The following is a 21,354-nucleotide window of genomic DNA, read 5'->3' on the forward strand; positions in this document are numbered from 1 at the left end:
ATGGAGCAGACCTGTAGGGGTGATGACTTTTTCACCTGCTTGGGAGCAGAAGCCCTTAGTGGAGGATGGGGCCACAGAGTAAAGAGCAGGGCTCACCCTGAGGCCCCAACCTAAGGCTGCAGGAGGAGGCAGTGGGGGACGTTTTCTATACTCAGAAGTTTCTTGAGGTCTGGAAGAGGGGGGAGGTGTTGCTATCCCACGTAGGTACACAGAAAGACACACACCAAGGATGGAGGTGGTTTATGAATCATTATCATAAAAAAATATATCTATATCTACATGTACATAGAGATGTATGTATGCAGAAACAAAGGATCAGAGGATATAAACCCGAGCACTAACAGCGCTTACATCCAGGTGGTAGCATCAAAGCTGAATGTCCCTTTCTTCTTTACACTTTTTACATGGAGGGTGCATCCTATTTACAATAGGGCTGAAACAATAAGTTGTCTTCATCTGGAAATCAGGACACTAGTATCATCTGCATCATCACCAGGATGGTGGCCTGGGGCTGGGGCTCCTGCTCCAGGCCGCAGGGATGAGGCTGAAGTTTCCCCCCCCCAACAAACGAGGGAGAGTTGAGCTGGGAGCCCCCACCATGTCCCCAATCCCTTCCATCCTCACCCCTTCTCCATTGCATAGCAGCCGTGACTGCACAGCATCCTCTGTCAGTTGGGAGGTGGGGAGCAAAGTCCCCCAAAGCCACCTGCTTGCATGGAGTGTTGTGAACTCGGGGCTATGATGGCTGCACCTTTATTTTTTTTATTTTTAAATTTAATTTAATTAATTTATTTTTTAAGATTTTATTTATTTATTTTTTAAAGATTTTATTTATTTATTTGACAGAGATAGAGACAGCCAGCCAGAGAGGGAACACAAGCAGGCGAAGTGGGAGAGGAAGAAGCAGGCTTATAGCGGAGGAGCCTGATGTGGGACTCGATCCCATAACGCGGGGATCACGCCTTGAGCCGAAGGCAGACGCCTAACGACTGCGCCACCCAGGCGCCCCTAAGATTTTATTTATTTATTTGACAGAGAGAGAGCACAAGCAGGGACAGCGGCAGGCAGAGGGAGAGAGAGAAGCAGACTCCCTGCTCAGCGGGGAGCCTGATGCGGGACTCGATCCCAGGACTCTGGGATCATGACCTGAGCCAAAGGCAGATGCTTAACCAACTGAGCCACCCAGGAGCCCCAATAACTGCACCTTTAAAATAGCAACATGTTAACACTCAAGATGGATATATACATGCTGAGAAGCTGAGTGTAACAAGAGATTGATAAAGAGGGCAGGTAGCAGAACGAATGGCTGGCGACAAGCGTTTATAAAGGAAGAGGGTGTTGGCATTAAATACTCTGAGCGGAGGAAGGCAGGTCCTGGCGCAGACAGTTCCAGGGACCACGAGGGCCCGGTGGGTCAGGACACCTTGGTGACACAGCTCCCAGATGACAGGGCTCCCTCAATCCCCATCAGTTCCTGCTGGTTGCCAGGGCAGCGAGGACTAGAGGGGGGCTCTGCAGGCCAGTTGGCTGGGGCAGGCAGGGACGAAGACGGTGAGGTTCCGTCCCACTGGGCCCTATCCCCACCCCTCCTCCACCTCTCTCATCAGGGTCGCTGCAATGCTGGGAGATACCCCACGCCCTCTTTTCACCTGGGTCTTGGCCCACCCTGTCCCCTCCTACTTTCTGTCTTTTTCTGTCACCATGGCCCAGACCATCCCTATCCTCAATGCCAGTCACCTGGGATTGCGAGGGGCCCAGCTGGCCTCTTCAAGGTGCTGCTGGGGAGGCGGGCGATGCGGCTGTGGCCCCGGGCCACTCCCAGTGAGCGGGAAACTGAGGAACTGAGAGAGGGAAGGAAGGAGGGAAGGTAGGAAGGTAGGACGGACAGCCTGGGGATACACGGTTGGGGTAGGGGTAGAGCTGGACACTAAGCCTTGAGAGAGGGGGAGGCTAAGCACCAACAAGGCCAGATCTGAGGGCAGGAGAGGCAGTGGGGAGGGAACTTAGTGGGGTGTGGGAGGGAGTAGAGGTGAGGGGTGGGTGGTCTGTTCCCCGGTTTACCCAGTGAATACTGAATGTCCCCCTCCTGGAGAGGGAGGATGTAGCCTTTCACTGGAGAAGGGAGCTACTGTTCCCCTCTGGTATAATCCTGTACTAGCAACGGCCAAGGGAACCTCCTTCAGTCAGGGAACCCGATGCTGGCTCTGCTCACGAAACTCCTGCTACTGGCTCCGAGGGGTCCAGAGACATGGCTGAGTGCTCTGGTGAAAGTTCTGTCTCTCCCCATACACCCCCCCAGCCTCACCTGGCAACTCGCCTCTTCTTGCGGGCTGAGGTCCCAGGGAAGGAAGATGTTGGTTTGGGGCCTTTCATGGTGAACAGGGGCACAGGTCCACTGCGGGAGGGAGGAAGGTGAAGGGAGACAGATCAGGAGGGAACGAGAAAAGGGCATCTCCTCCCTCCAGCCCCCAGCTTGGCGGGTGGGGAGGTTGGAAAAGATGACCTCTGAGGTTTCTTCCTACTTAGAGGTGGATTCCTCTCCCTGCCTTACTCAGCCTGGGCTGACAGCTGAGTGACAGGCCTGTTCTGGGAGAACATCCAGATGTCAGTTTCTGGCATGTTCAGGGAACTGGAGTTCAAACAATTTGACCCTTCCACCTGCCCGGCTGTGGGCTTGTTACTGAGAGGTGGTTCAGGTGGTACGAGGGGCAGGGGTGTGGTAGGCAGCCCGCTACCCTTGGCCTCACAAGTACAAGGTCAGTCTGCTGTTTGTTCTTGGCCTTGGACTGTCACCGTTCCCCTACCTTGGCAGGTGGGTGGAAGGCGAAAGTGAGAGCTTCATTTTCTCACCGAAAAATGCTGAATAAAGTTTTCTGAGGATCCCCTTCCCAGTTCCAGATGCTGGGCTGGAGGGTAAAATTGGGGGTGGAAATGGCAGAAATACGTATTTCTCAGCGGGATGTGGAACTAAGAACTGGGCCAGAGGGTGTGAGTGACACAGAATAGAGAGGACTCACCCCCCCCTTATTTCTGCTCCCTGCTGACCCTCCCCGAGGTGGGGGTCCCATTAGCCACTCGTGGGCATGCCACAAATCAGCCCAGAGCTGGTGGCTTTGGAGTACAGACAGACAAGGCAGGTCGCCTGAGAGGAGCAGCCCTCCTGGGCCTGGGGACTGACACCAGTCAGACCAAAGGGAGGGAGACAGCAGACATGGCTCCAAGAGTCCGGCCAGCTTCCACTCCTCTTGGCAGCACCTCTGTCCTTCACTGACCCCTGAGCCCCTGCCTGGAGGGGTGGGAGGGAACCTGGGAGACCCACCTGGGGATGAAGGGCTGATCCAGCCTATTCAGCTCCTGGGGGACATTCTCCCAGCCAACGCATTCATGGAAACCCAGCTTTAAGGGGGCCTCCTCCGAGAGATCAAAGGTGGCGTTGAGGTCCCGAGCAGGCAGGGCCAGAGGGGTGGAGCAGTTCTGCACCGCGGAGGGGCCCAGGGGCACCCGGCTTTTGATGACTGTGGCTGGGCAGACGCGAGGGGAGTGGCAGGACGAGAAGGCCTTTCCCCCTTTGGGGGTGGTGGGCCCAAGTGAAGGCTGAGCCTCAGGCAGGGACCCCCTCCTCAGGCAGGGCAGGAAGGACTGGCGCTGGCGTTTGGTCCCTGGCTTCGGAGCTGGGGGGCTGTCTGGCTCCGAGGGGCTTGGTCTCCTCCTCCTCTTCTTCTCCATGGGCCGCCGGGTTACCTGGGCTGGGGTGCGGTCGGGCCCTGGTAGGACCCCCAGGGTGTGCATGAGGCCACTCAGACGCCTTGCCATAGTCCGGGTCACGGGGCCGGAATAGCCTGGGGAATCTGGGCACGGAGAAGCGGGTGCTGAGGGGAGAAAGGGCACTGGCCAGAAGGAAAGCAAATCTGTAGAATTTGGGGGAGAGAGACACTGGAGACACGCAGGAGCCCCTAACTCCTTAGGTGGGCCGCGAGTCCTGGGTCCCGCAGGCGCCAGCTGGGCCTTCGAGAGGGCACTGCTAGAGACAGAGCGGGGCGACACTCACCTGGCTCGGAACACGGCTCCAGAGGCGCCCCCCCAGCTGGCCCAGGTGTGCCTGAGGCCTTTGCTCCAGGTTCAGCCTTTTCCTCTCGCACCAGCTGCTGCAGGCTGTCAAACTCCGCGATCATGTCGGGGGTCAGCAGGTTGGCCGCTTGGAGCAGGGAGTACTGTCGCCGTGCCAGGCACAGCACCTTCAGGGCCAGCCTGGAAGGGAGGGAAGGGGATCCCAGCCCTCCTTAGACCCGGCCCCATTGCTCCAGGTGGGGTGAGGAGCACACGAGGGGCAGATCCCCTGGCTCACTCCTGCCTTGTCTCACACAGGCTGGCGGGCCTCACCTCCCTCCCAGCTGTGGCTCCCACTCTGCCAGGCCCTTGAGGAAGACCAAGGTTGGCAGAGACGGCCATAAAGTGGAGGGGGGGCTTCATCCCTAAATATGCCCCCCAACAAAGAAAGGGACCTGGGAAGTAGGGAAAGGGCACTAAATGGACTCAGAGCAGAAGGTCTGCGTCTCCTCTTGGCTCTGCCACTCACTGGCACTGCGATCTTGAGTAAGTCTGCTGACCCAAGGGGCAACATAAGGTAGCAGCCGGGAAGAGCTAGGCTCAAGTCAGCCTGCCAGCTCCAATCCAGGCTCCGACACTTCCCACTGCGTGATCTTGGAAGCACTCCTTGACCTCAGTCTCCACATCCTTAAAATGGGGATAACCAGTGCACCCACGTCTTAGGCTTATGGGGCGATGAAATGAATTATTTCACACATAAAGTGTTTAAAAGAGTACCTGCCACGTACGAAGCACTGTAAGGTGAACTGTTTTCTGTCAAATGAAAACATCTACCTTGTGAGGACAAGAGGAGATGGAATGAGAGAGGCCATGTTGGTCTTGGCTCTGAGAGGCCCTTCAAAGGCGTGCGCAGTCCGGGCTCCCTACTCAGTGGTTGGGATCCCGAAAGAGCACGTGTGAATCAATGCACACTTCACATGCACCGAGGGGCTATTTAAAGGGAATTATGAGGGTAATGCGATTATTGATGGTGTAAATTTAGATTCTAATAAAGCAAATTTCCTTCCCGTGAGGCACACCTAGGATAAAAGAATGAACACAATTATCTCGGTGGGGATTAGTCATGGCCAGTAATTCATCCTCAGGTAGCACTACCTGCCTGGACATCTCTGAGCCCCCTCCCCTGCCTTCAGTGTGTGCTCAGGGAATCCAAACTCATTTTACGAAGCAGCCTCCAGGCCTTTCTGAAAGAAGGCAGGATATAAATTAAAAAGGACATAGCAGAAACTCATTCGACGTCTGCCTGAGCCACACATTATAAGAAGATTAGATCACTGAGAACAGCGGGTATCTAGGGAGAAATGCACTGGCCTGGATGTCAGGTGACCCAGGCCGCGCCCTGTCCCTCTGGCCCTGTGGCCCTGCGTGAACGCCTCAGGATCCAATCTGGCGAACGGGGAGCGGGTCTATACCAGGGATTTCCACATTAGGTTTCAAGAAACCCATCAGAGGACATTGAAAATGGAGTCGCTCTGCTTTATCTGTTCTACATATTAAACTTCAGTGTAAGATTCCATTTAGGACGTTGTAGCTAAAAAAATTCTGAAAAAACCACTGAACCGGAAAATCTAAGATCCACTCAGTGCCCTGGTGGTCGAAGATTCTAAAGTCTAAAGCCAAAGAGAAAAGATTTTCCATTATCTGGTTGTTAGGGTGTCTCCAAGTATGGAGATGATCTAGCATGTTCTGCAGCCCCTGATACATGGGGTCTTCAGTCACAGTTTATTAGTATCTATTTTTAGCTCTAAGAGGTAGGGAGAATGAGGACCATGACCCCCCAGTCATAGCTAAGACTGAAGCACCTTGTCAGGGACCACAAAACCAGAGGCAAAGCAGAAATGAGAACCCCGGGGTCCTCCATCCTCACAGCGGGGGGACGCCAGGGCACAGGGACCCTGACTCATTGGTGGGAGCCCTGGGGCCAAGGGGACATCCCGTCAGTACGTCCCTGCCACTCCAGGGCCCCGGGGAGTCAGCAGCAGGAGACAGATAATGAGACGCTGATTATTCAGGCAGGCTGCAGCATTTTTGCTGAGTCGGGAACAGACACTCCCCAACAAGAAATAAAATTAAACAGGCCCTTCTGTCCGGAAGCTTTAAATATACTGCCTAGCGTGAAGCGTGCTGGGGAGGCAGGAGCGGGGTTGGCAGCAGCAAAGCTAAGTGGCAGGGGATTTATGTTCTAAGGGCCAAGGAAAAACATACTAGCAGCACCTCTCTATTAAGCACAGAAAGAAGGATCCAGAATCCATTTCTCTCCGGCTTTGGGTGGTGGTCTGCATTTACTTCTGAGAAGAAATGGCCATAATCTGTTGGTGAAGACACGTGAGAAACACCCGGCTCGGAAGGAGGCCCCCTCCTCAGCCTGCCACCCAACTTCTCTTGGCCGCTTGGTTCCTCCCTGCGGAGGACAGGCAGCTCAGCCCCCAGGCTGGGAAGCAAAGCGCTACCCGGGGCAGCCTCGTGCTAACTTGCCAGCCAAATTCGGGATGGAATTTGTTTTGCTTGCCAGTTATGTGGAAGAATTGAGAGGACGGTAAGTAGACAGAGTAGGTGAATCATTGAAAGCAGATAAGGGACAATGGTGAGGAAAAAAGACTCGACTCTTAACTAGGGCAGAACCAGAGCTTTTGCAATGAACTTAATCCTGGCTCCCGCCCCAGGAGGCTGGAACCCATCACCTCCCACCTTGAACTTCAGAGAAGAGCAAGACACCTACTGCTTGGAACGGTCTCTGTCCAAGTTCTGTGGTGAGAGGCAGCCCACATCTGGCTTGGGCTGTAGGGTCTGGCCAGGGGACCTTGGCAGTGGGTGTCCGAGGGTCTGTTCGGGTACCTGGGTTGGAACCCAAGGAGGAAGGAAGTCACAGGTAGAAGGCCCAGGAGGGCCAACCTCCCCCACATAAGCAGATCTTAAAATCTTTCCCTCCTCCAAGAGTGGGAATGATGGCTCTTGGATTGACTGGGGTCCTAGTGGAGACTTTCTCTTTCCCAGGCTCCTCCCCCAACTCCCCACTCCCCTCTGGTAACAGGCTTGCCCCTCACTCCAGACACTGAGGAGTTCCCTTTCCTGCACAGGATCTGAAAGCCCCCTGAGACTAAGATGCAAGACATCCAGGTAGGGAACCCAGAACTGCAGGAACTGAACGAGTTGCGGAGGGCCATTGCTTCCAATATTCTACCACCTCCAAGTCCTACCTCTTCTGCCACCGGGCCTTTGTCCTTGTCTTCTTGGGGTGGCTCCTGGTCTGGAGAGTTCCCTTCCATGACCCTCCCCACCTGGGTCTCTAGCCCCAGGCTCTCCTCTTGAAGGACTGCAGACGCTGGGCAGAGCTCTGAGGTGCGGGGCTGGCTGGGAAGGCAGGATGGTGAGGGGCAGCTGGCTAGGCTGCGGGGGAGAAGGGGGTTTGAGAGGGGGGAAAGCAGGGAGGGGCAGGGTCTCTGTGGCACCAGGTGGTATAGGGCCCAGCTTGGGTAACAAGGGGGCGGTAGCAGAGGGTGGGAGGGGTCGGGTGATTTCCTGGTTTAAGAAACAATGATGCCTCCCCCTCAATTTCACCTTCTTTTAAGCAGTATATGCTGCTTGTACGGGCTGGGGTGTCAATGCCCATCTCACGTGGAGCATTTTTTCTATTTTGATGTTACTTAGAGTTGCTCTTAGGACTGTGAAGAATGCACTGTGTCAAAAGAGAGAGAGCACTAGAGGTGACAGTCAGTGTCTTGTCACCTAGAGTGTCACCGAGAGTGACAATCAGTGTGCTGGGCACGGCCTGGGAACCCCGGACCCTGGACGGCAGCACAGAAGCTGGAGAAGGGGGCTTTTCCTGCTGAGCTGAAGAGGGCAAGCATGGCCGCAGGACTCACAGTAGCTGGGAAGGGCCCGATTTGGGGGATTTTGGGTGGTCCTGTGGTGAGGTCCCAGCTCTTGCTTCATATACTCGGAGCTTCTCCCTCAGGGAGGCCACCTGCCATCAAAGCAACACAGCCCCTCAGAGCCCCAGGTGAGCAGGAGGTGAAGGGTGGGTGCGGAGACCTGGCTGCGCCCCACGGCTCGTGTCTGGCTCTCCTGCCCCCGAGCCGGGCACCCTGTGTCCCGGTCAAGCTCCCCAGGCGGGCTCCTCACCTCAGCCTGCAGCTGCTGGCAGATGGTGGCATACTGGCTGATGTGACAGTCCAGGCTGATCACGTTGCTCTTAAGCTGAGATGGGGGCACAGGGGAGAGGTTCATGAGTTCATTCAAAGCAGCTTTTGGCAACCACTTCCAAAGGCCAGGCACCGTGCGAGGCGCCTTGCTCACATTCCCCAGACTCACCCTCCCGATGGGGGACAGACTGGGGCAGGGCACTGAGTGGCTCGCCTGAGACCACAGCAAGAGGCAGAAGGATGTTTTTTGAACCCAAAAGCCCTGACTCCCTGACCAATACACCCTCACCAGGCCAGGGCAGCTCTCACCAGCCAGCGGTTGGCCACCCCCTTCTGTTGTCTCCCTCTTGAGATGGCTGTGCCTCAGGCAGCCCAGTGCTGTGATATTTTACTCTTGTTTTCAAGTCTGGTGACTGTCCTGCCCCCCGCCCAGCTGGTCTCTTCCCAAGGATGGGCACTGTGTTGCTTCCGTCACAAGGAATCTCCCTGAAGACGGAGGCTAGGGCACTTTTTCCCTCTGCCTTAGGGGAATGCTTGCTCCAGGTACCAGAGGAAGCTGTGTGGTTCCTGTCCCTTCCTCCTCCTGCTCCCCACCCCCAGCTTGGCCGTTTCTGGCTGGCACACACCGCGAGCTTGATCTCCTTGGCGCGGTCGGCGTACTTGAGGGTGTTGTAGGTGTCCTCGTAGGTCAGACTGGAGGGGCTGATGGCAGCGATCATCACCGTGTGGCAGTTGCCCCCAATGGAGTCCTTGAGTAGACGGGTCAACTTGCTGTCCCGGTAGGGCACGTGAGACTTGCGGCCCTGGGGCGACAGCAAGAGGGCATGGGCTGAGGTGGCTAGACCAGACAGATCCAGGCTGAGACCCGGCAGCCGTGGGGGTCTGCAGGGAAGGAGCCTGGGCTTCGGGCACTCCGTCGCTGTCCTGGGCAGGCCCCCGGGGCTGTGCAGTTTTACCTTCGCATCGGCCAGGGCATTGAGGACATTGATGAGGGCCAGCAGGGAACGGTTGATGTTGGCACCCTCCCGCAGCCGCTCCCCCTTCGCATGGGTGCTGGAGGCCCGCTCCGAACCGGCCAGGTCAATCAGGCTCATCTTGGCCACTCGAAGGGCCTGAGTCAGACCTGGGACCCGGTCCTGCTGCTTCACAAAGATCTGGGGGGCAGACGGCAGGGGTGAGGGGGTGCCGGGCATCAGGAGCCCCCGCTTCGGGCTCCGACCCACGACCCCTCTCACCTGGAAGATGGCGTGGGAGCGGGAGGAGGTAGCATTGACATCAGTCGGGTGCTGCGTGCGGTTGCGGTTCCCCCTGGTCAGCAGCTCCAGCAGCTGCTCGGCTGAGGTGGGCTACAGAGGAGAGGCCCAGGGAGGGCGCTGTGGTCTCCCCAGCCAGGGCTTTTCCCCCAGCTGGAAAAGCTGCTCTTCAGAACCACCCCAGGATCCAGGGCATCCCCAAACCACCTGGTGAGAGAACCCTGGAGAACCAGCGGGGCGGCTCCTGCCACCCGAGCCCAATCCCACACCTGGTGGAAGGAGAGTCCTTGCACCACCACGCCCTTGTCGGGGTCCTCCCGGATGGCAAGGGGCCCCTTGGGCTCCAGGAGGTCGTGGATCTGCTCATTGTACACCTGAGGAGAAAGGAGGCAAGGGAGAGGCCTGAGAGAGAGGGCCCTTCAGGAAACCTCTCTGCAGAGGCCGGGGGAGGGCTGAGGGGCAGGGCAGGGGAAGCATGAAAGAATGCCATGCCAGGAAGGACATGCCCTCTGCAGGACCATGGTACACGGTGAGAGCAGGACAGGCAGGTTTAGCTCCAACGCAGTCTCTCTCAGAGCCTCGTCTGTGCCCTCTGGGCTCTCAGCGGGCCTGTCAGCGGACTTCTCCCACTGTCTCTCCCCACTCTCCCTCCCCTCCCCCCATCTTCTGGGGTGGTGAGAATGAGGAGCGGGGCCGCCCAGGCCTGGGAGGGAACAGCCCTACCTCCTGGTAGCTGATGAGCACTTCGAATCGCTTCTCCTCCTGGTGGGCCTCCAGCCGCCGGTAGAGTTCCACGGTCGTCAGGTACATGATGCCGGGGTCCCCCTCTCTTCCCAGCATGGTGTGTGTCTTCCCAGCCCCGGTTGCCCCATAGGCAAACACTGTGGAGGACAGAGTCAGGGGAGGGTGGTGGCAGGGCCTGATCCGCCTTCCCTAGGGGCCCCCCTGTGCATTGCCACCCAGCCTGGCCCCCTCTTCTCCCCAAGCCCCTTCCTTTGTTTTCCCGTGCACAGTTCCATGGCTCCTGCCCACTCGCATCTCACTGCAGCTCTGCCGTCCCCCGTGCCTATAGCCTGGCTCCCCTGTGGGCCTGTGGGTTCCAGGGCAAAGGGGTCCCCACTACGAGTGGGAGCCTCTCCCTTCCCCAGGGGAGGCTTCTCCAGGCTAGGCAGCTTCCTCTGCCGAAGGCCTGCGGTTCTGTCCCTCGTATCACCTACCTCAGTTTACAATCACACATTTGTGGGGATGATTTGTAATTAGTGTCTTCTCCCCCCTCTAGAATACAAGCATCAAGAGGACAGGAACCACGTCTGTGTGACCTGCTGCTAGAGCCTGGGAGGGTACGTCACACAGGAGACGAAAGGGCCAGCACCCTCCTCCACAGGTGCCCGGCCGAGGGTAAGGAGGGCACAGTCACGGGACACGTGAAGCCCTCGGAAGGAAGCGGGGAGGCAGGGGGCGACCAACGGGGCTTCCCCGCCCCCCCAGCCCGGCTCTCACCTGAGCAGTTGTAGCCCTGGAGGAAGCTGTCCAGAACGCTGTGGGTGGTGTGCTGGAACACGTCCTGCTGCGTGGCCGCCTCGCCAAAGACCCGGTCAAAGACAAACGTCAGGTCTTTGCCCTTCTTCTTGGGGCCATCATGGGCGCTGCCCCACTTCAGGCCCAGGAAGCCCCCGTCGGGCTCCTCAGGGTCAAACACCAGCACCCGCTCATCCACCACCTGAACCACAGGCCGCCGCTGGCTCTCCAGCTCCCGCGGGGTGGGGGGCCGGACCCGCACCACCACCCGCACCTTGCTGTCCTCCACGGGCATCACCATGGCGACACCTGGGGGCACACACAACGGAGAGGAGGAGCACCGATGTGACCTCAGCCCTGACACGGTGAGCCCTCAGCCTCGCCAGATTGCTGGCATTCGAGGACCTTCTCCCACTCCCTCCCCAACAGCTGATCTCCATGTGATATCTCAAGAATATTATTATTAATAAATATCTCTCTGTCATATCCAAACGACTTGAGGTTTTTCAGCGGTGTATGATCAGGCTATTATGTTCCACTCATCTGTCTGCTCCCGCACCAATGCCACAGTGTTTCTATTCCAGTCCTTTACGGTACGCTTCTTATCCAGGGATGAGACAACCGCCTCCCCTCCCAACCACCACCGTTAGCCTTTCTTTCTCGTAATTTTCTTAACTATGTTCGGGCATTTATTGCTCTACTTGCCTTTAAGAAAATGTTATCAATCCCATTCCCGACCCAGAACACCACCCCCTCCCACCCTATTGGAATTACAAGCAGAATAGGGTTGTTTACATATTTATTTTATATTAAAACTTTTCATGCAGGGCACCTGGATGCCTCAGTCGGTTAGGCGGCCAACTCTTGGTTTCTGCTCAGGTCATGATCTCAGGGTCGTGGGATTGAGCCCCACGTCAGGCTCTGCACTCGGCGGGGAGTCTGCTTGGGATTCTCTCTCCCTCTGCCCTTTCCCCCCTAAACTATATAAATAAATCTTTAAAAAAACTTTTCATGCTAGAACATGGCTATTGCCTTTCATTTATTTAGATATTTCTTATGTCCCTAAGATTTTATAATTTTTCATCTTTTTAGATAGGTTCTGTAATTGTCTTTTTACTATAATTCCCAAGTATTTTAATTGCTCTTACGAACGGAACACCTTCCCCCATCTCCATACTGATTGCTAGTATGGAGAAACACAATTGATAATTATAGCTTTGCCTTCTACCCACCACCCTTAAACTCTCTGATTAATTCCAATTTTTTTTTATTAAAGCTAATTGGGTTTTCTGAGTACAAAATTATATAATCAGGAACCCCCCCTTTTTCTAACCTTTTCTTCTCCATGGTTATACTATTTTATTTCTTACGTATTGCATTTCCTAGAATTTCCAAAACAATGTTGAATAATATTGATGATAATGGGCATCCTTGTCTTGCTCTCGATCTTAAAGGAACTGGCGTTAGTGCTTCACTATTTAGGGATTAGTTTTGGACAAACCGTTAATTATCATAATGGGAATTTCCTCTACTCTAATTTAACTTAGACTTGTTATCAAGGATGGCTAGAATTTTATTTAATGATCTTTCAGCATCTCCTGATATGTTTATGTGGGTTTTTTTCTCCTTTATTTTATTGATGTGGTAAATTTTTTGATATTATTCTTGGCATCAAACCAACCAAGCATTCTTGGGAAAAAAATCCTACCCCAGCCATACTGAAGTTTTCCATCTTTAAATGGCTAAATGTGTCAACCTTCTCTTTTACGATTTTTATGTCATATTTAAGAAGACATTCCTTCCCCAGGGTAATTTTCTTATATTTCTGATACTTTTTCTTTCTTAATTTCGGTCTTTATCCAAATGGAATTCATTTTTTTTATGAATGAGGTTTCTAAATGTCTTTTCTTTCCAAATGATAAAAGATTATACTATTTATTAAAGTGCATTCTTTCTCTACCAGTTTGAAATGGCACATGTAACAGAACTAAATTCTCATATGAACATGAATTTATTTCTAGGTGCTCCACTCTTCTCTACTGATATGTTCTTTTTGCAGGAACTTGCTGTGGTTCTATATTACACATCACCTTGGTCTTTTTCTTGACTGTCCTTGGGCATCTTGTCTTGCATATGATTTTGGAATCAGCTTACAGAATTCTATGAAAAAACCTGCTTAAGATTTTAATTGGGAGTATTTTGAATTTATAAATTAGTACGAGGACGGGCGCCTGGGTGGCACAGCGGTTAAGCATCTGCGTTCGGCTCAGGGTGTGATCCCGGCGTTACGGGATCAAGTCCCACATCGGGCTCCTCTGCTGGGAGCCTGCTTCTTCCTCTCCCACTCCCCCTGCTTGTGTTCCCTCTCTCGCTGGCTGTCTCTCTCTCTGTCGAATAAATAAATAAAATCTTAAAAAAAAATTAATTAATTAATATGAGGACAACTGACATCTTTACAATATCAAGCCTTTCTATCTAGGAACATTGTATCTGTTTTCATTATTCACTTTATAATCCTCAGTAAAATTTCATAGCTTTCCTCACAGGAGTTTTTCTATCTCTTGATAGGTTTTCTTACTGGTTATTGTATAGTCTTTATTATATTGTGAATAGGCTCTTTTTAAAATTGGATTTTCAGGGGCGCCTGGGTGGCTCAGTCGTTAGGTGTCTGCCTTCGGCTCAGGGCGTGATCCCGGCGTTCTGGGATCGAGCCCCACATCAGCCTCCTCAGCTGGAAGCCTGCTTCTTCCTCTCCCACTCCCCCTGCTTGTGTTCCTTCTCTCGCTGGCTGTCTCTATCTCTGTCAAATAAATTTAAAAATCTTAAAAAAAATAAAATAAAATTGGATTTTCAGGGGCGCCTGGCTGGCTCAGTTGGTTGAGTGTCTGACTCTTGATTTTGGCTCAGGCCATGATCTCAGGGTCATGAGATAGAGCCCCCGTATCAGGCTCCCTGCTTAGCAGGGGGTCTTCTTGGGATTCTCCTCTCTCTCTGCTCCTCCATCTGTTTGCACACACTCTTCTCTCTCTCTCAAAATAACATAAATAAATCTTTAAAAAAATAAAATAAAATCTTTAAAAAAATAAAAATAAATAAAATTGCATTTTTTATTTTTTTATTTTAAAGATTTTATTTATTTATTCAACAGAGATAGAGACAGCCAGTGAGAGAGGGAACACAAGCAGGGGGAGTGGGAGAGGAAGAAGCAGGCTCATAGCGGAGGAGCCTGATGTGGGGCTCGATCCCATAATGCCGGGATCATGCCCTGAGCTGAAGGCAGACGCTTAACCGCTGTGCCACCCAGGCGCCCCAAATAAAATTTCATTTTTTAATTCATTTTTTATTTGCCAGAATATAGGAAAGCAACTGCTTTCTGGATGCAGATCTTATATCTGACCACATTACTGATCTCTCTAATAGATTGTCATTGATTCTCTTAGGTTTTTCAATTAAATGATGATATAGTCTGCCAATAATGACAGCTACTTTCTATTTTTAGCTTTTCTATATTTAGTTCCCTACCCTCCACTGCCCATTAGGAATGGGCATTAAATTTTATCAAATGCTTTTTGGCACGGGCTTAGATGATAACAGTGCTTCTCTTTTAAACTTTTTTTTTTTTTTTTGGTAGGCTCTATGCCCAATGTGGGGCTCAAACTCTCAACCCTGAGATCAAGAGTGCCATGCTCCACTGACCGAGCCAGTCAGGTGCCCCATCCTTTAATCACTTAATACAGGGGGTGACAGACAAATTTCCTAATGTTGACCCAGTAATAATTCCAAACACTTATCTATTCCCTCTTGTATTCCCCTCACATCTCTCCCTGCTTTGTTCATTTCTCCTTCAAGCCAGCCTACCAAGGGTAGAGATGGAATTTCTGGAATGCAGGAGTCATGGCTATCTTGGAAAAGTTCAGCCCAACTCTTGGGATATATTAACAGGGTTAAGGAACAGGGGCTGTTTCTGGAGGATGTGAATAGATGAATGTTTATTCAGGAAAGATTAGGTCCCACTGATAAGACCGAGGTCATTCAGCAAAGAAAAGTGAGATTTCTCCCTAATATTCTAGTAAATAACTCGTGTTTTCCTTTGGGAATGAGGCAGAATTGAGCTGATTTGAAACTCTGGTCCCCTACCACACGTCTTAATTTCTTCCTCAAGCAGAACACGGGAAAGACATCAACCCATGATAGTCTAGTTACGTTGTGTAGTTCTTTCCCTGTCCCAGCCATCAGACCCCCATAATAAACAGAGGAGCTAAGTGCTCACTATGGCAGGGGCTGTTTTAAGCACCTTATGCGTACCATCTCCTTTTCAGCTCCATCGCAATCCCACAAGACAGATACTATTGTTAGACTCATTTTTCGATGCGCAAATTGAGACAGAGAGGGTAAAGCAACTTGCCCAAGATCCCAAGGCTAGTAAGTGATGGAGCTTGGTTCCAACCCAGGCAGTCTGAACAGCAGAGTTTGCTTTACTGCCTTACAGTGATATTATATATTACGCTCTCATGATCTCATGTTGTAACAGTCCCATATGTTTGCATAATAATTATAATCCTTTTTATGTAACTAGCATTATGGATTCTGCAAACACTTTCAGATATATGGACTGTACCTTCTTTTCTTTCTTTTTTTAAAAATATTTTATTTATTTATTTGACAGAGATAGAGACAGCCAGCGAGAGAAGGAATACAAGCAGGGGGAGTGGGAGAGGAAGAAGCAGGCTCACAGCGGAGGAGCCTGATGTGGGGCTCGATCCCATAACGCCGGGATCATGCCCTGAGCTGAAGGCAGACGCTTAACCGCTGTGCCACCCAGGCGCCCGGGACTGTACCTTATTTTCAACACCTGGAGAGAGTTCCTGTCTCCCATCCTTGCATTCCTGCCCCCAGGGAGCCCCACTCTTGTATCCAGGGAACTGAGGGCAGAGGGTGTCTGGCCCCACCGTCTAGGTCTATGCTGGCTGCCTTAAAGGCAGTCCCCGCTCCCCACGGGGAGGGTTTGAGCTGAGGAGGAGCCACGGAGCAGCCTAACATTCTAAGCAGGAAATTAAAAAGGGCACTGGCAAGGGAGTGTGCATAACCTTTACAGTCCTCTCCTCTCCGCCTCCTGAGGGCCAGTGAGGCAGACTGTTTGCCTAATGAGATGTTTTCCTTCTTCCTGAGACTGTGCTGGGGGCATGGGAGGGGGGTGGGTAGGGTGATACTTGGCAGGACTGCGGCTGGGATGCCTGGGTCCTGGTGTCTGCTCTGCATCTGACCGGTGGAGAGCTCTTTCCACCAGCCACACCGTGTCAATGTCGCATCAGCTTCCCCCCTTTGAGAGCCAGAGAGAACAGCTACCGATCTGCTCCCACCCCAGGGGGATGGGGAGATTAATGAGAGAACGTTTGTCAAGTTTGCTTTGATCCCTGGTTGGAAAGAGCATTTCAGCCCAAAGTACAAGGGAGATGATTCTTTAATAAGATCTTCAGGGTTCTGAGCCAGCCACAGTCACGTCCTGTTTCTAACCCAGGGCAGCTCATTAAAACCCAGAGGCTAGTTCGCTGCTGAGCTGGGGCTGGGAAGCCCAAGATTTAGTTGTTTTGGGGGTAGGCTCCTCTGCCCACTCTCTCACGGACAGGCTGAACAAGCCCCACCTTCTTAGAAGCCCCTGGAGAATTTCTGAGGACTTGAGGGGATCTCCCTGGAGATGCTGGGAGTTGGGAAGATGGAGAAGGGGGCTAGCCCTTGGATGTTCTGTTTTCATTGGGGTTACTGTAGGCCCCTTCCTCACTCCCTTACATCACTCACAAGTGTATGTTTCTTGTCCTCAAGCTTCAAGAGGGCAGGACCCCCTTCTGATGTCGTCTGTGCACCCCAGATAATTAGGCACCAGATCCAGCATGCAGAAGATGCTGTATGGTGTTTGTCCTAGGAATGAGTAAGAGCCACAGCAGAGCAGGGTCTGAATCCAAAAGTTTAAAAATAATTACTACTGGGGCGCCTGGGTGGCTCAGTCGTTAAATGTCTGCCTTCGGCTCAGGGCGTGATCCCGGCGTTTTGGGATCGAGCCCCACATCAGGCTCCTACGCTGGGAGCCTGCTTCTCCCACTCCCGCTGCTTGTGTTCTCTCTCTCGCTGGCTGTCTCTCTGTCAAATAAATAAATAAAAATCTTTAAAAAAAATAAATAAAAATAATTATAATTACAGCTACCCTTTATTGAGCACATAACTATGCATCAGGCACTATGCTAACCACTTTACAGAGGGTGTCATTGAACTTCTACAACAATGTCATTCCCTAGTTACTGATACAATTGTTACAATCCTTCTCTACAAGGGAACTGAGGCTCAGGAAGGAACTTGTCACAGGGATGGTAAGTAGCAAGGCCAGAATCTGACCTTGTTCTGACTGTCACCAGAGGCATTACGCTTCATCCTAGACAATTCTGCTCTGTAGCCTGGCTTTTGCAATTCCTACCTCCCCTTGCTTTAGCACCCACAGGGCAACGTCCAAAGACCACTGGTTCTTTCTCCGGGTGTCGTTCAGAGGAAGGAGCTGTATTCTTTGGCTTTAAAATAGATAATCATAGGGGCGCCTGGGTGGCACAGCGGTTAAGCGTCTGCCTTCGGCTCAGGGCGTGATCCCAGCGTTATGGGATCGAGCCCCACATCAGGCTCCTCTGCTATGAGCCTGCTTCTTCCTCTCTCACTCCCCCTGCTTGTGTTCCCTCTCTCGCTGGCTGTCTGTATCTCTGTCGAATAAATAAAAATAAAATCTTTAAAAAAAAATAGATAATCATAAGGCTATAACTGATGATAATTTTGTTTATTTCTTTCTAATTTTATTTGTATTTCTTTCTCTTGTCTTATGGCTCTGGCTAGGACCTCCAGTACCATCTCGAATGGCAGCAACAATAGTGAACAATCTTATCTTTTTCCTAATTGTATAGGAGATGCTCCTGTTATTTCACTTTCTGTTAGTTTAAGAGAATTTACCTTTATTTCTAGTTTACAAAAAAAAAATTTAAGATTTTATTTATTTATTTATTTGAAAGAGATAGTGAGTGAGCACGAGCAGGGGAAGCGGCAGAGGGAGAGGGAGAAGCAGGCTTCTTGCTGAGCAGGGGGCCCAATCCAGATCTCCATTCCAGGACCTTGGGATCATGGCCTGAAGGCAGATGCTTAACTGACTGAGCCACCCAGGCACCCCTTAAAGATTTTGTTTATTTATTTTGAGAGAGAGAGCGTGAGCAAGCAGGGGCAGAGAGAATCTCAAGCAGACTCCTCGTGGAGCCTGATGTGGGGCTCAATCTCATGACCCTGAGATCATGACCTGAGCTGAAATCAAGAGCCAGACATTCAACTGACTGAGTCATCCAGGTGCCCCTAGTTTACCAAATTTTTTAAAATTCATGGATGGGTACTGAATTTTATTGAATGCTATTTCTGCGCCTAATGGGATATGTTTTCTCCTTTAATCTGTAAATGTGTCAATTGTATTAGATTTTCTAATCTCAAACCATTTTCATATTCCTGGGATATTTTTTATATACATTGCTGGCTTCTGATTGCTAATATTTATTTGAGATTTTTACAACTACATTTATAAAGGAAGATTGGCTGGTAACTTGTCTAATTATTGGTATCACAAAATAGGCTGGAAATGTTTTGTCTTTTTTTTTTTTTTTAGGGAGAGTTTGTATATGATTAGAATAATTTCTTCCAATTGCTTATAAATTTCTGGTGGAGTTTCATGGGGGTTCTTTTGTTTCGTTTTGTTTTGTTTGATGGGGAGATTTTAAACGAATTCAACTCCTCAGTGATCCTAGGGGTGTTCAAAATTTCCATAACTTCTTGAGTCAGTTTTGCTGTTTTTTTCCCCTAGAAAATTGTCCAAAAGCATTGTCAAAAGGGTGTTCCACTGAAGTCTCTCTTTCTCTTTAATCTCCAAGTAACTGAAGTCATGCCCCTATTTTAATTCCTAAGATCATTCTATGTTTCTTTTCCTTATATCTTAATCAATATTGCCAGAGGTTTGGCTTTTTTGACTAGTCTTCCAAGATATAGCTTTTGGTTAAATTAATCCTCTCTATTACATAGTAAAATTCTATTTCATTCATTTCTTCGAACTCCCTTTAAAAATTTTTCTACACATGTATTTTGTTGTTCTGTTTTATCTTAAAGGGTCAAAGTGCCAAAGCTAAGAGGAGAGGCATCCTAGGAGCAGTAGCTGAAAGGCATGGTTTTCTGTCATACGGATAGTCTTTCCATTCCTTCCATTATTCAATAAAATATTTATTGAGTGCCCCAGTAGCTAATTTTCGGCCGCTGGCACAGCTCTGCAATCAGTTCTTCCGTATGGATGTACGGAAGGAGGGTCTTAGCTACTCCACACAGATGTGCAGGGGTCCCAGGTCTCCAGTCCTAGCGAGCAGGAGGACCTTTCACAGAGCGGATGCACAGAGGGCCGGACCCGGTGCAGCTGTGTGGACCCAGCCCAGGTCCTGTACAAATGAGCAGAGGAATCCCGATCTCCATGCAGATGTGGAAGGAAGAGCCCTCCTTCCCGCACACCCACCGTCCTGTTCAGAGGGAACCACCCAGAACCTGATCGGTCTCCACGCTGCACCTTTGCGTCCGGCACAAAAGCGGCTTCCGCCCTGAGCGGCGGAGTGCACCTGAGCGCTGGAGCCCGCGGGGCAGACTCCGCCGTGGGCCAGAGCTTACCCTTCGTCGGTTCTCCGCCGCTGCTGTCGCCGCTCGCAGCCGGGTCCCTCCGCCGCAGTCCGGCGCCCCTGACCACCCGAAAGCGCGCCCCACACCCTCCTCCCCACCCGCGCCAACCTGGGCCCCGCGCCGCGCGTTCAAATTAGCCTGGTCGGCTCCTCCGCGCTTCCCATTGGTCACTGTCCGGATCGCTGATTGGCTGTTTCCTAAGTAACAAAGTACAGCTCCGAGGTGGCGGGTGCGGTCAACTGTGCGCCTGCGCACTTCCCCTTCCTGCTTGCTGGTTTTGAGGTCGTTCTTGGGACTGGCCTCCCCAGACCGGCAGAAACCTGTGTGGAGCTGGGGTACAGAGAAAGCGCGGCCTGCTCTGTCGTACCTGGGACTGGGTACACCAACCAGCTGCAGGAACCAGACAGCAAACACGTTTTCATGTCTTTCTCTGTGGGCTAAGACGGCATCTCCTGATTCAAGGGGGGCTTTTTAGCCGCTGTCCGGGGGCTTTTTAGCCGCTGCCCGGGGGCTTTTCTCGCTCTGCGACCATCCCAAGAATGAACTTTGAGAACAACCTTCATGTGGAAAAGCCGGCGGAGACAGAATGGCAATTCCAGCCTTTCGACGGTGTCAAGAGTATCATGGACTGTTGAATACGAGGCTCAGCCCCTTTGGGCACCGCCGGGTACTACTCTCTCCATCCTTCCTAACAGCCCGCTGCTTGGATTCTGGTGGGCCAGTCTCATGCTGATGCTCAACACTGGAGGTTGTGGAGGTCAAAGAGAGAGCCCTGCACTGAAATCAGGAAGCTTGATTCCAGTCACTTGTGGCTGAATCACGAATTAGTTCTGAGCCTGCGGAAGCCATTGCTGCTCTCAGTTTCCTCATCCGTAAAATGGGGTAAATATCCTGTCCTTCCTACTCACCTAACACAGTGTAGATGTGAAAGCCCTCCAAACCCCCAGCATTTGTAAGGGGATAGCTTTGTATGAATCTGATCAGGATGAAGCAGGTGGTGGCTGCTGGGAGCCAGTTGCTCACCAGTTTCATTCACCTGATCTCTCCCCACGCTGGGACAATGAGCAGGTCTGAGGCATGTGAGAAGGCAGGAGGCGAACTTCCCTACATCAAGATCGTAGAGTCACTATTTAATACCTGGTTGATTTGACCCGAACTCTTCAGTCACGTACCTGGACCTCCCTTGCCCGCTATTTAATGGGATAGCATTGTTGTTTGGGTGAGAATAAAATGAGAAAATGACACAAAGGTGCTGTCACTGTAAAGCTACAAGAAAACCAGGGTATTCCTGCCATCTGCCCTACCCAAGAGAAATAGGACTGTTAAAGAATGGATTCCAGCTTAGGGGTCCCCTCCCCTCTCACAGGGTATGCATTTTAATGGAGGTTAAGGGTGTGGTTGAGGTTGCCAGGAACCTCTTGGGGTTCCCAGGAGCCACTGGGGGAATAAGTTCCTCTTGTGTCCTTGTCAGCCAGGTCTTGCCTTGGTCCACTTCTGGTTTGGACAATTAGCTGGAAAAGGTGAGGGGAGGCAGGGAGCAGAGGCTGTCCCAGCTGTGGGCAATGGGATGGGGACACTTAGCTTGTTACAAAGATTAGAAATAATGTAAA

The 21,354-nt window shown here is 51.6% G+C and overlaps 1 protein-coding gene across 4 annotated transcripts; it reads right to left on the reverse strand.

Annotated features, from left to right (window-relative positions):
• Positions 1–1,071: 1,071 nt before the first annotated feature.
• On the reverse strand, positions 1,072–19,881 carry KIF18B (kinesin family member 18B). 4 transcript variants are annotated; one of them, XM_034640962.1, is made up of 16 exons: positions 19,736–19,881; positions 11,003–11,329; positions 10,226–10,383; positions 9,772–9,876; positions 9,485–9,595; positions 9,206–9,403; positions 8,876–9,052; positions 8,230–8,304; positions 7,971–8,071; positions 7,305–7,458; positions 6,827–6,942; positions 4,049–4,248; positions 3,320–3,869; positions 2,306–2,395; positions 1,738–1,841; positions 1,072–1,527 (listed from the first exon to the last, which is right to left on the reverse strand). In XM_034640962.1, exons 2-16 carry the CDS (start codon positions 11,319–11,321, stop codon positions 1,415–1,417), a joined length of 2,571 nt encoding a protein of 856 aa, XP_034496853.1. In that variant the 5' UTR covers positions 11,322–11,329; positions 19,736–19,881; the 3' UTR covers positions 1,072–1,414. The 4 variants fall into 4 exon arrangements, with proteins under 4 accessions (XP_034496853.1, XP_011223964.1, XP_034496852.1 ...); XM_011225662.3 differs by having other exon boundaries at positions 3,320–3,848; positions 7,305–7,494; XM_034640961.1 differs by having other exon boundaries at positions 7,305–7,494.
• Positions 19,882–21,354: the final 1,473 nt, after the last annotated feature.

This window comes from Ailuropoda melanoleuca, chromosome 13, assembly GCF_002007445.2.
Source record: "Ailuropoda melanoleuca isolate Jingjing chromosome 13, ASM200744v2, whole genome shotgun sequence".
Lineage (NCBI taxonomy): Eukaryota > Metazoa > Chordata > Mammalia > Carnivora > Ursidae > Ailuropoda > Ailuropoda melanoleuca.

Coding starts and splice junctions, on each gene's coding strand:
- KIF18B (XM_034640961.1), bottom strand. CDS start 11,321: ATGGTGATGCCCGTGGAGGACAGCAAGGTGCGGGTGGTGGTGCGGGTC. Junction 10,384..11,002: donor CCAGGGCTACAACTGCTCAG/GTGAGAGCCGGG, acceptor TGTCCTCCACAG/TGTTTGCCTATGGGGCAACC. Junction 4,249..6,826: donor GACAGAGACCGTTCCAAGCA/GTAGGTGTCTTG, acceptor CCTCCCTTCCAG/GCTGGCCCTGAAGGTGCTGT.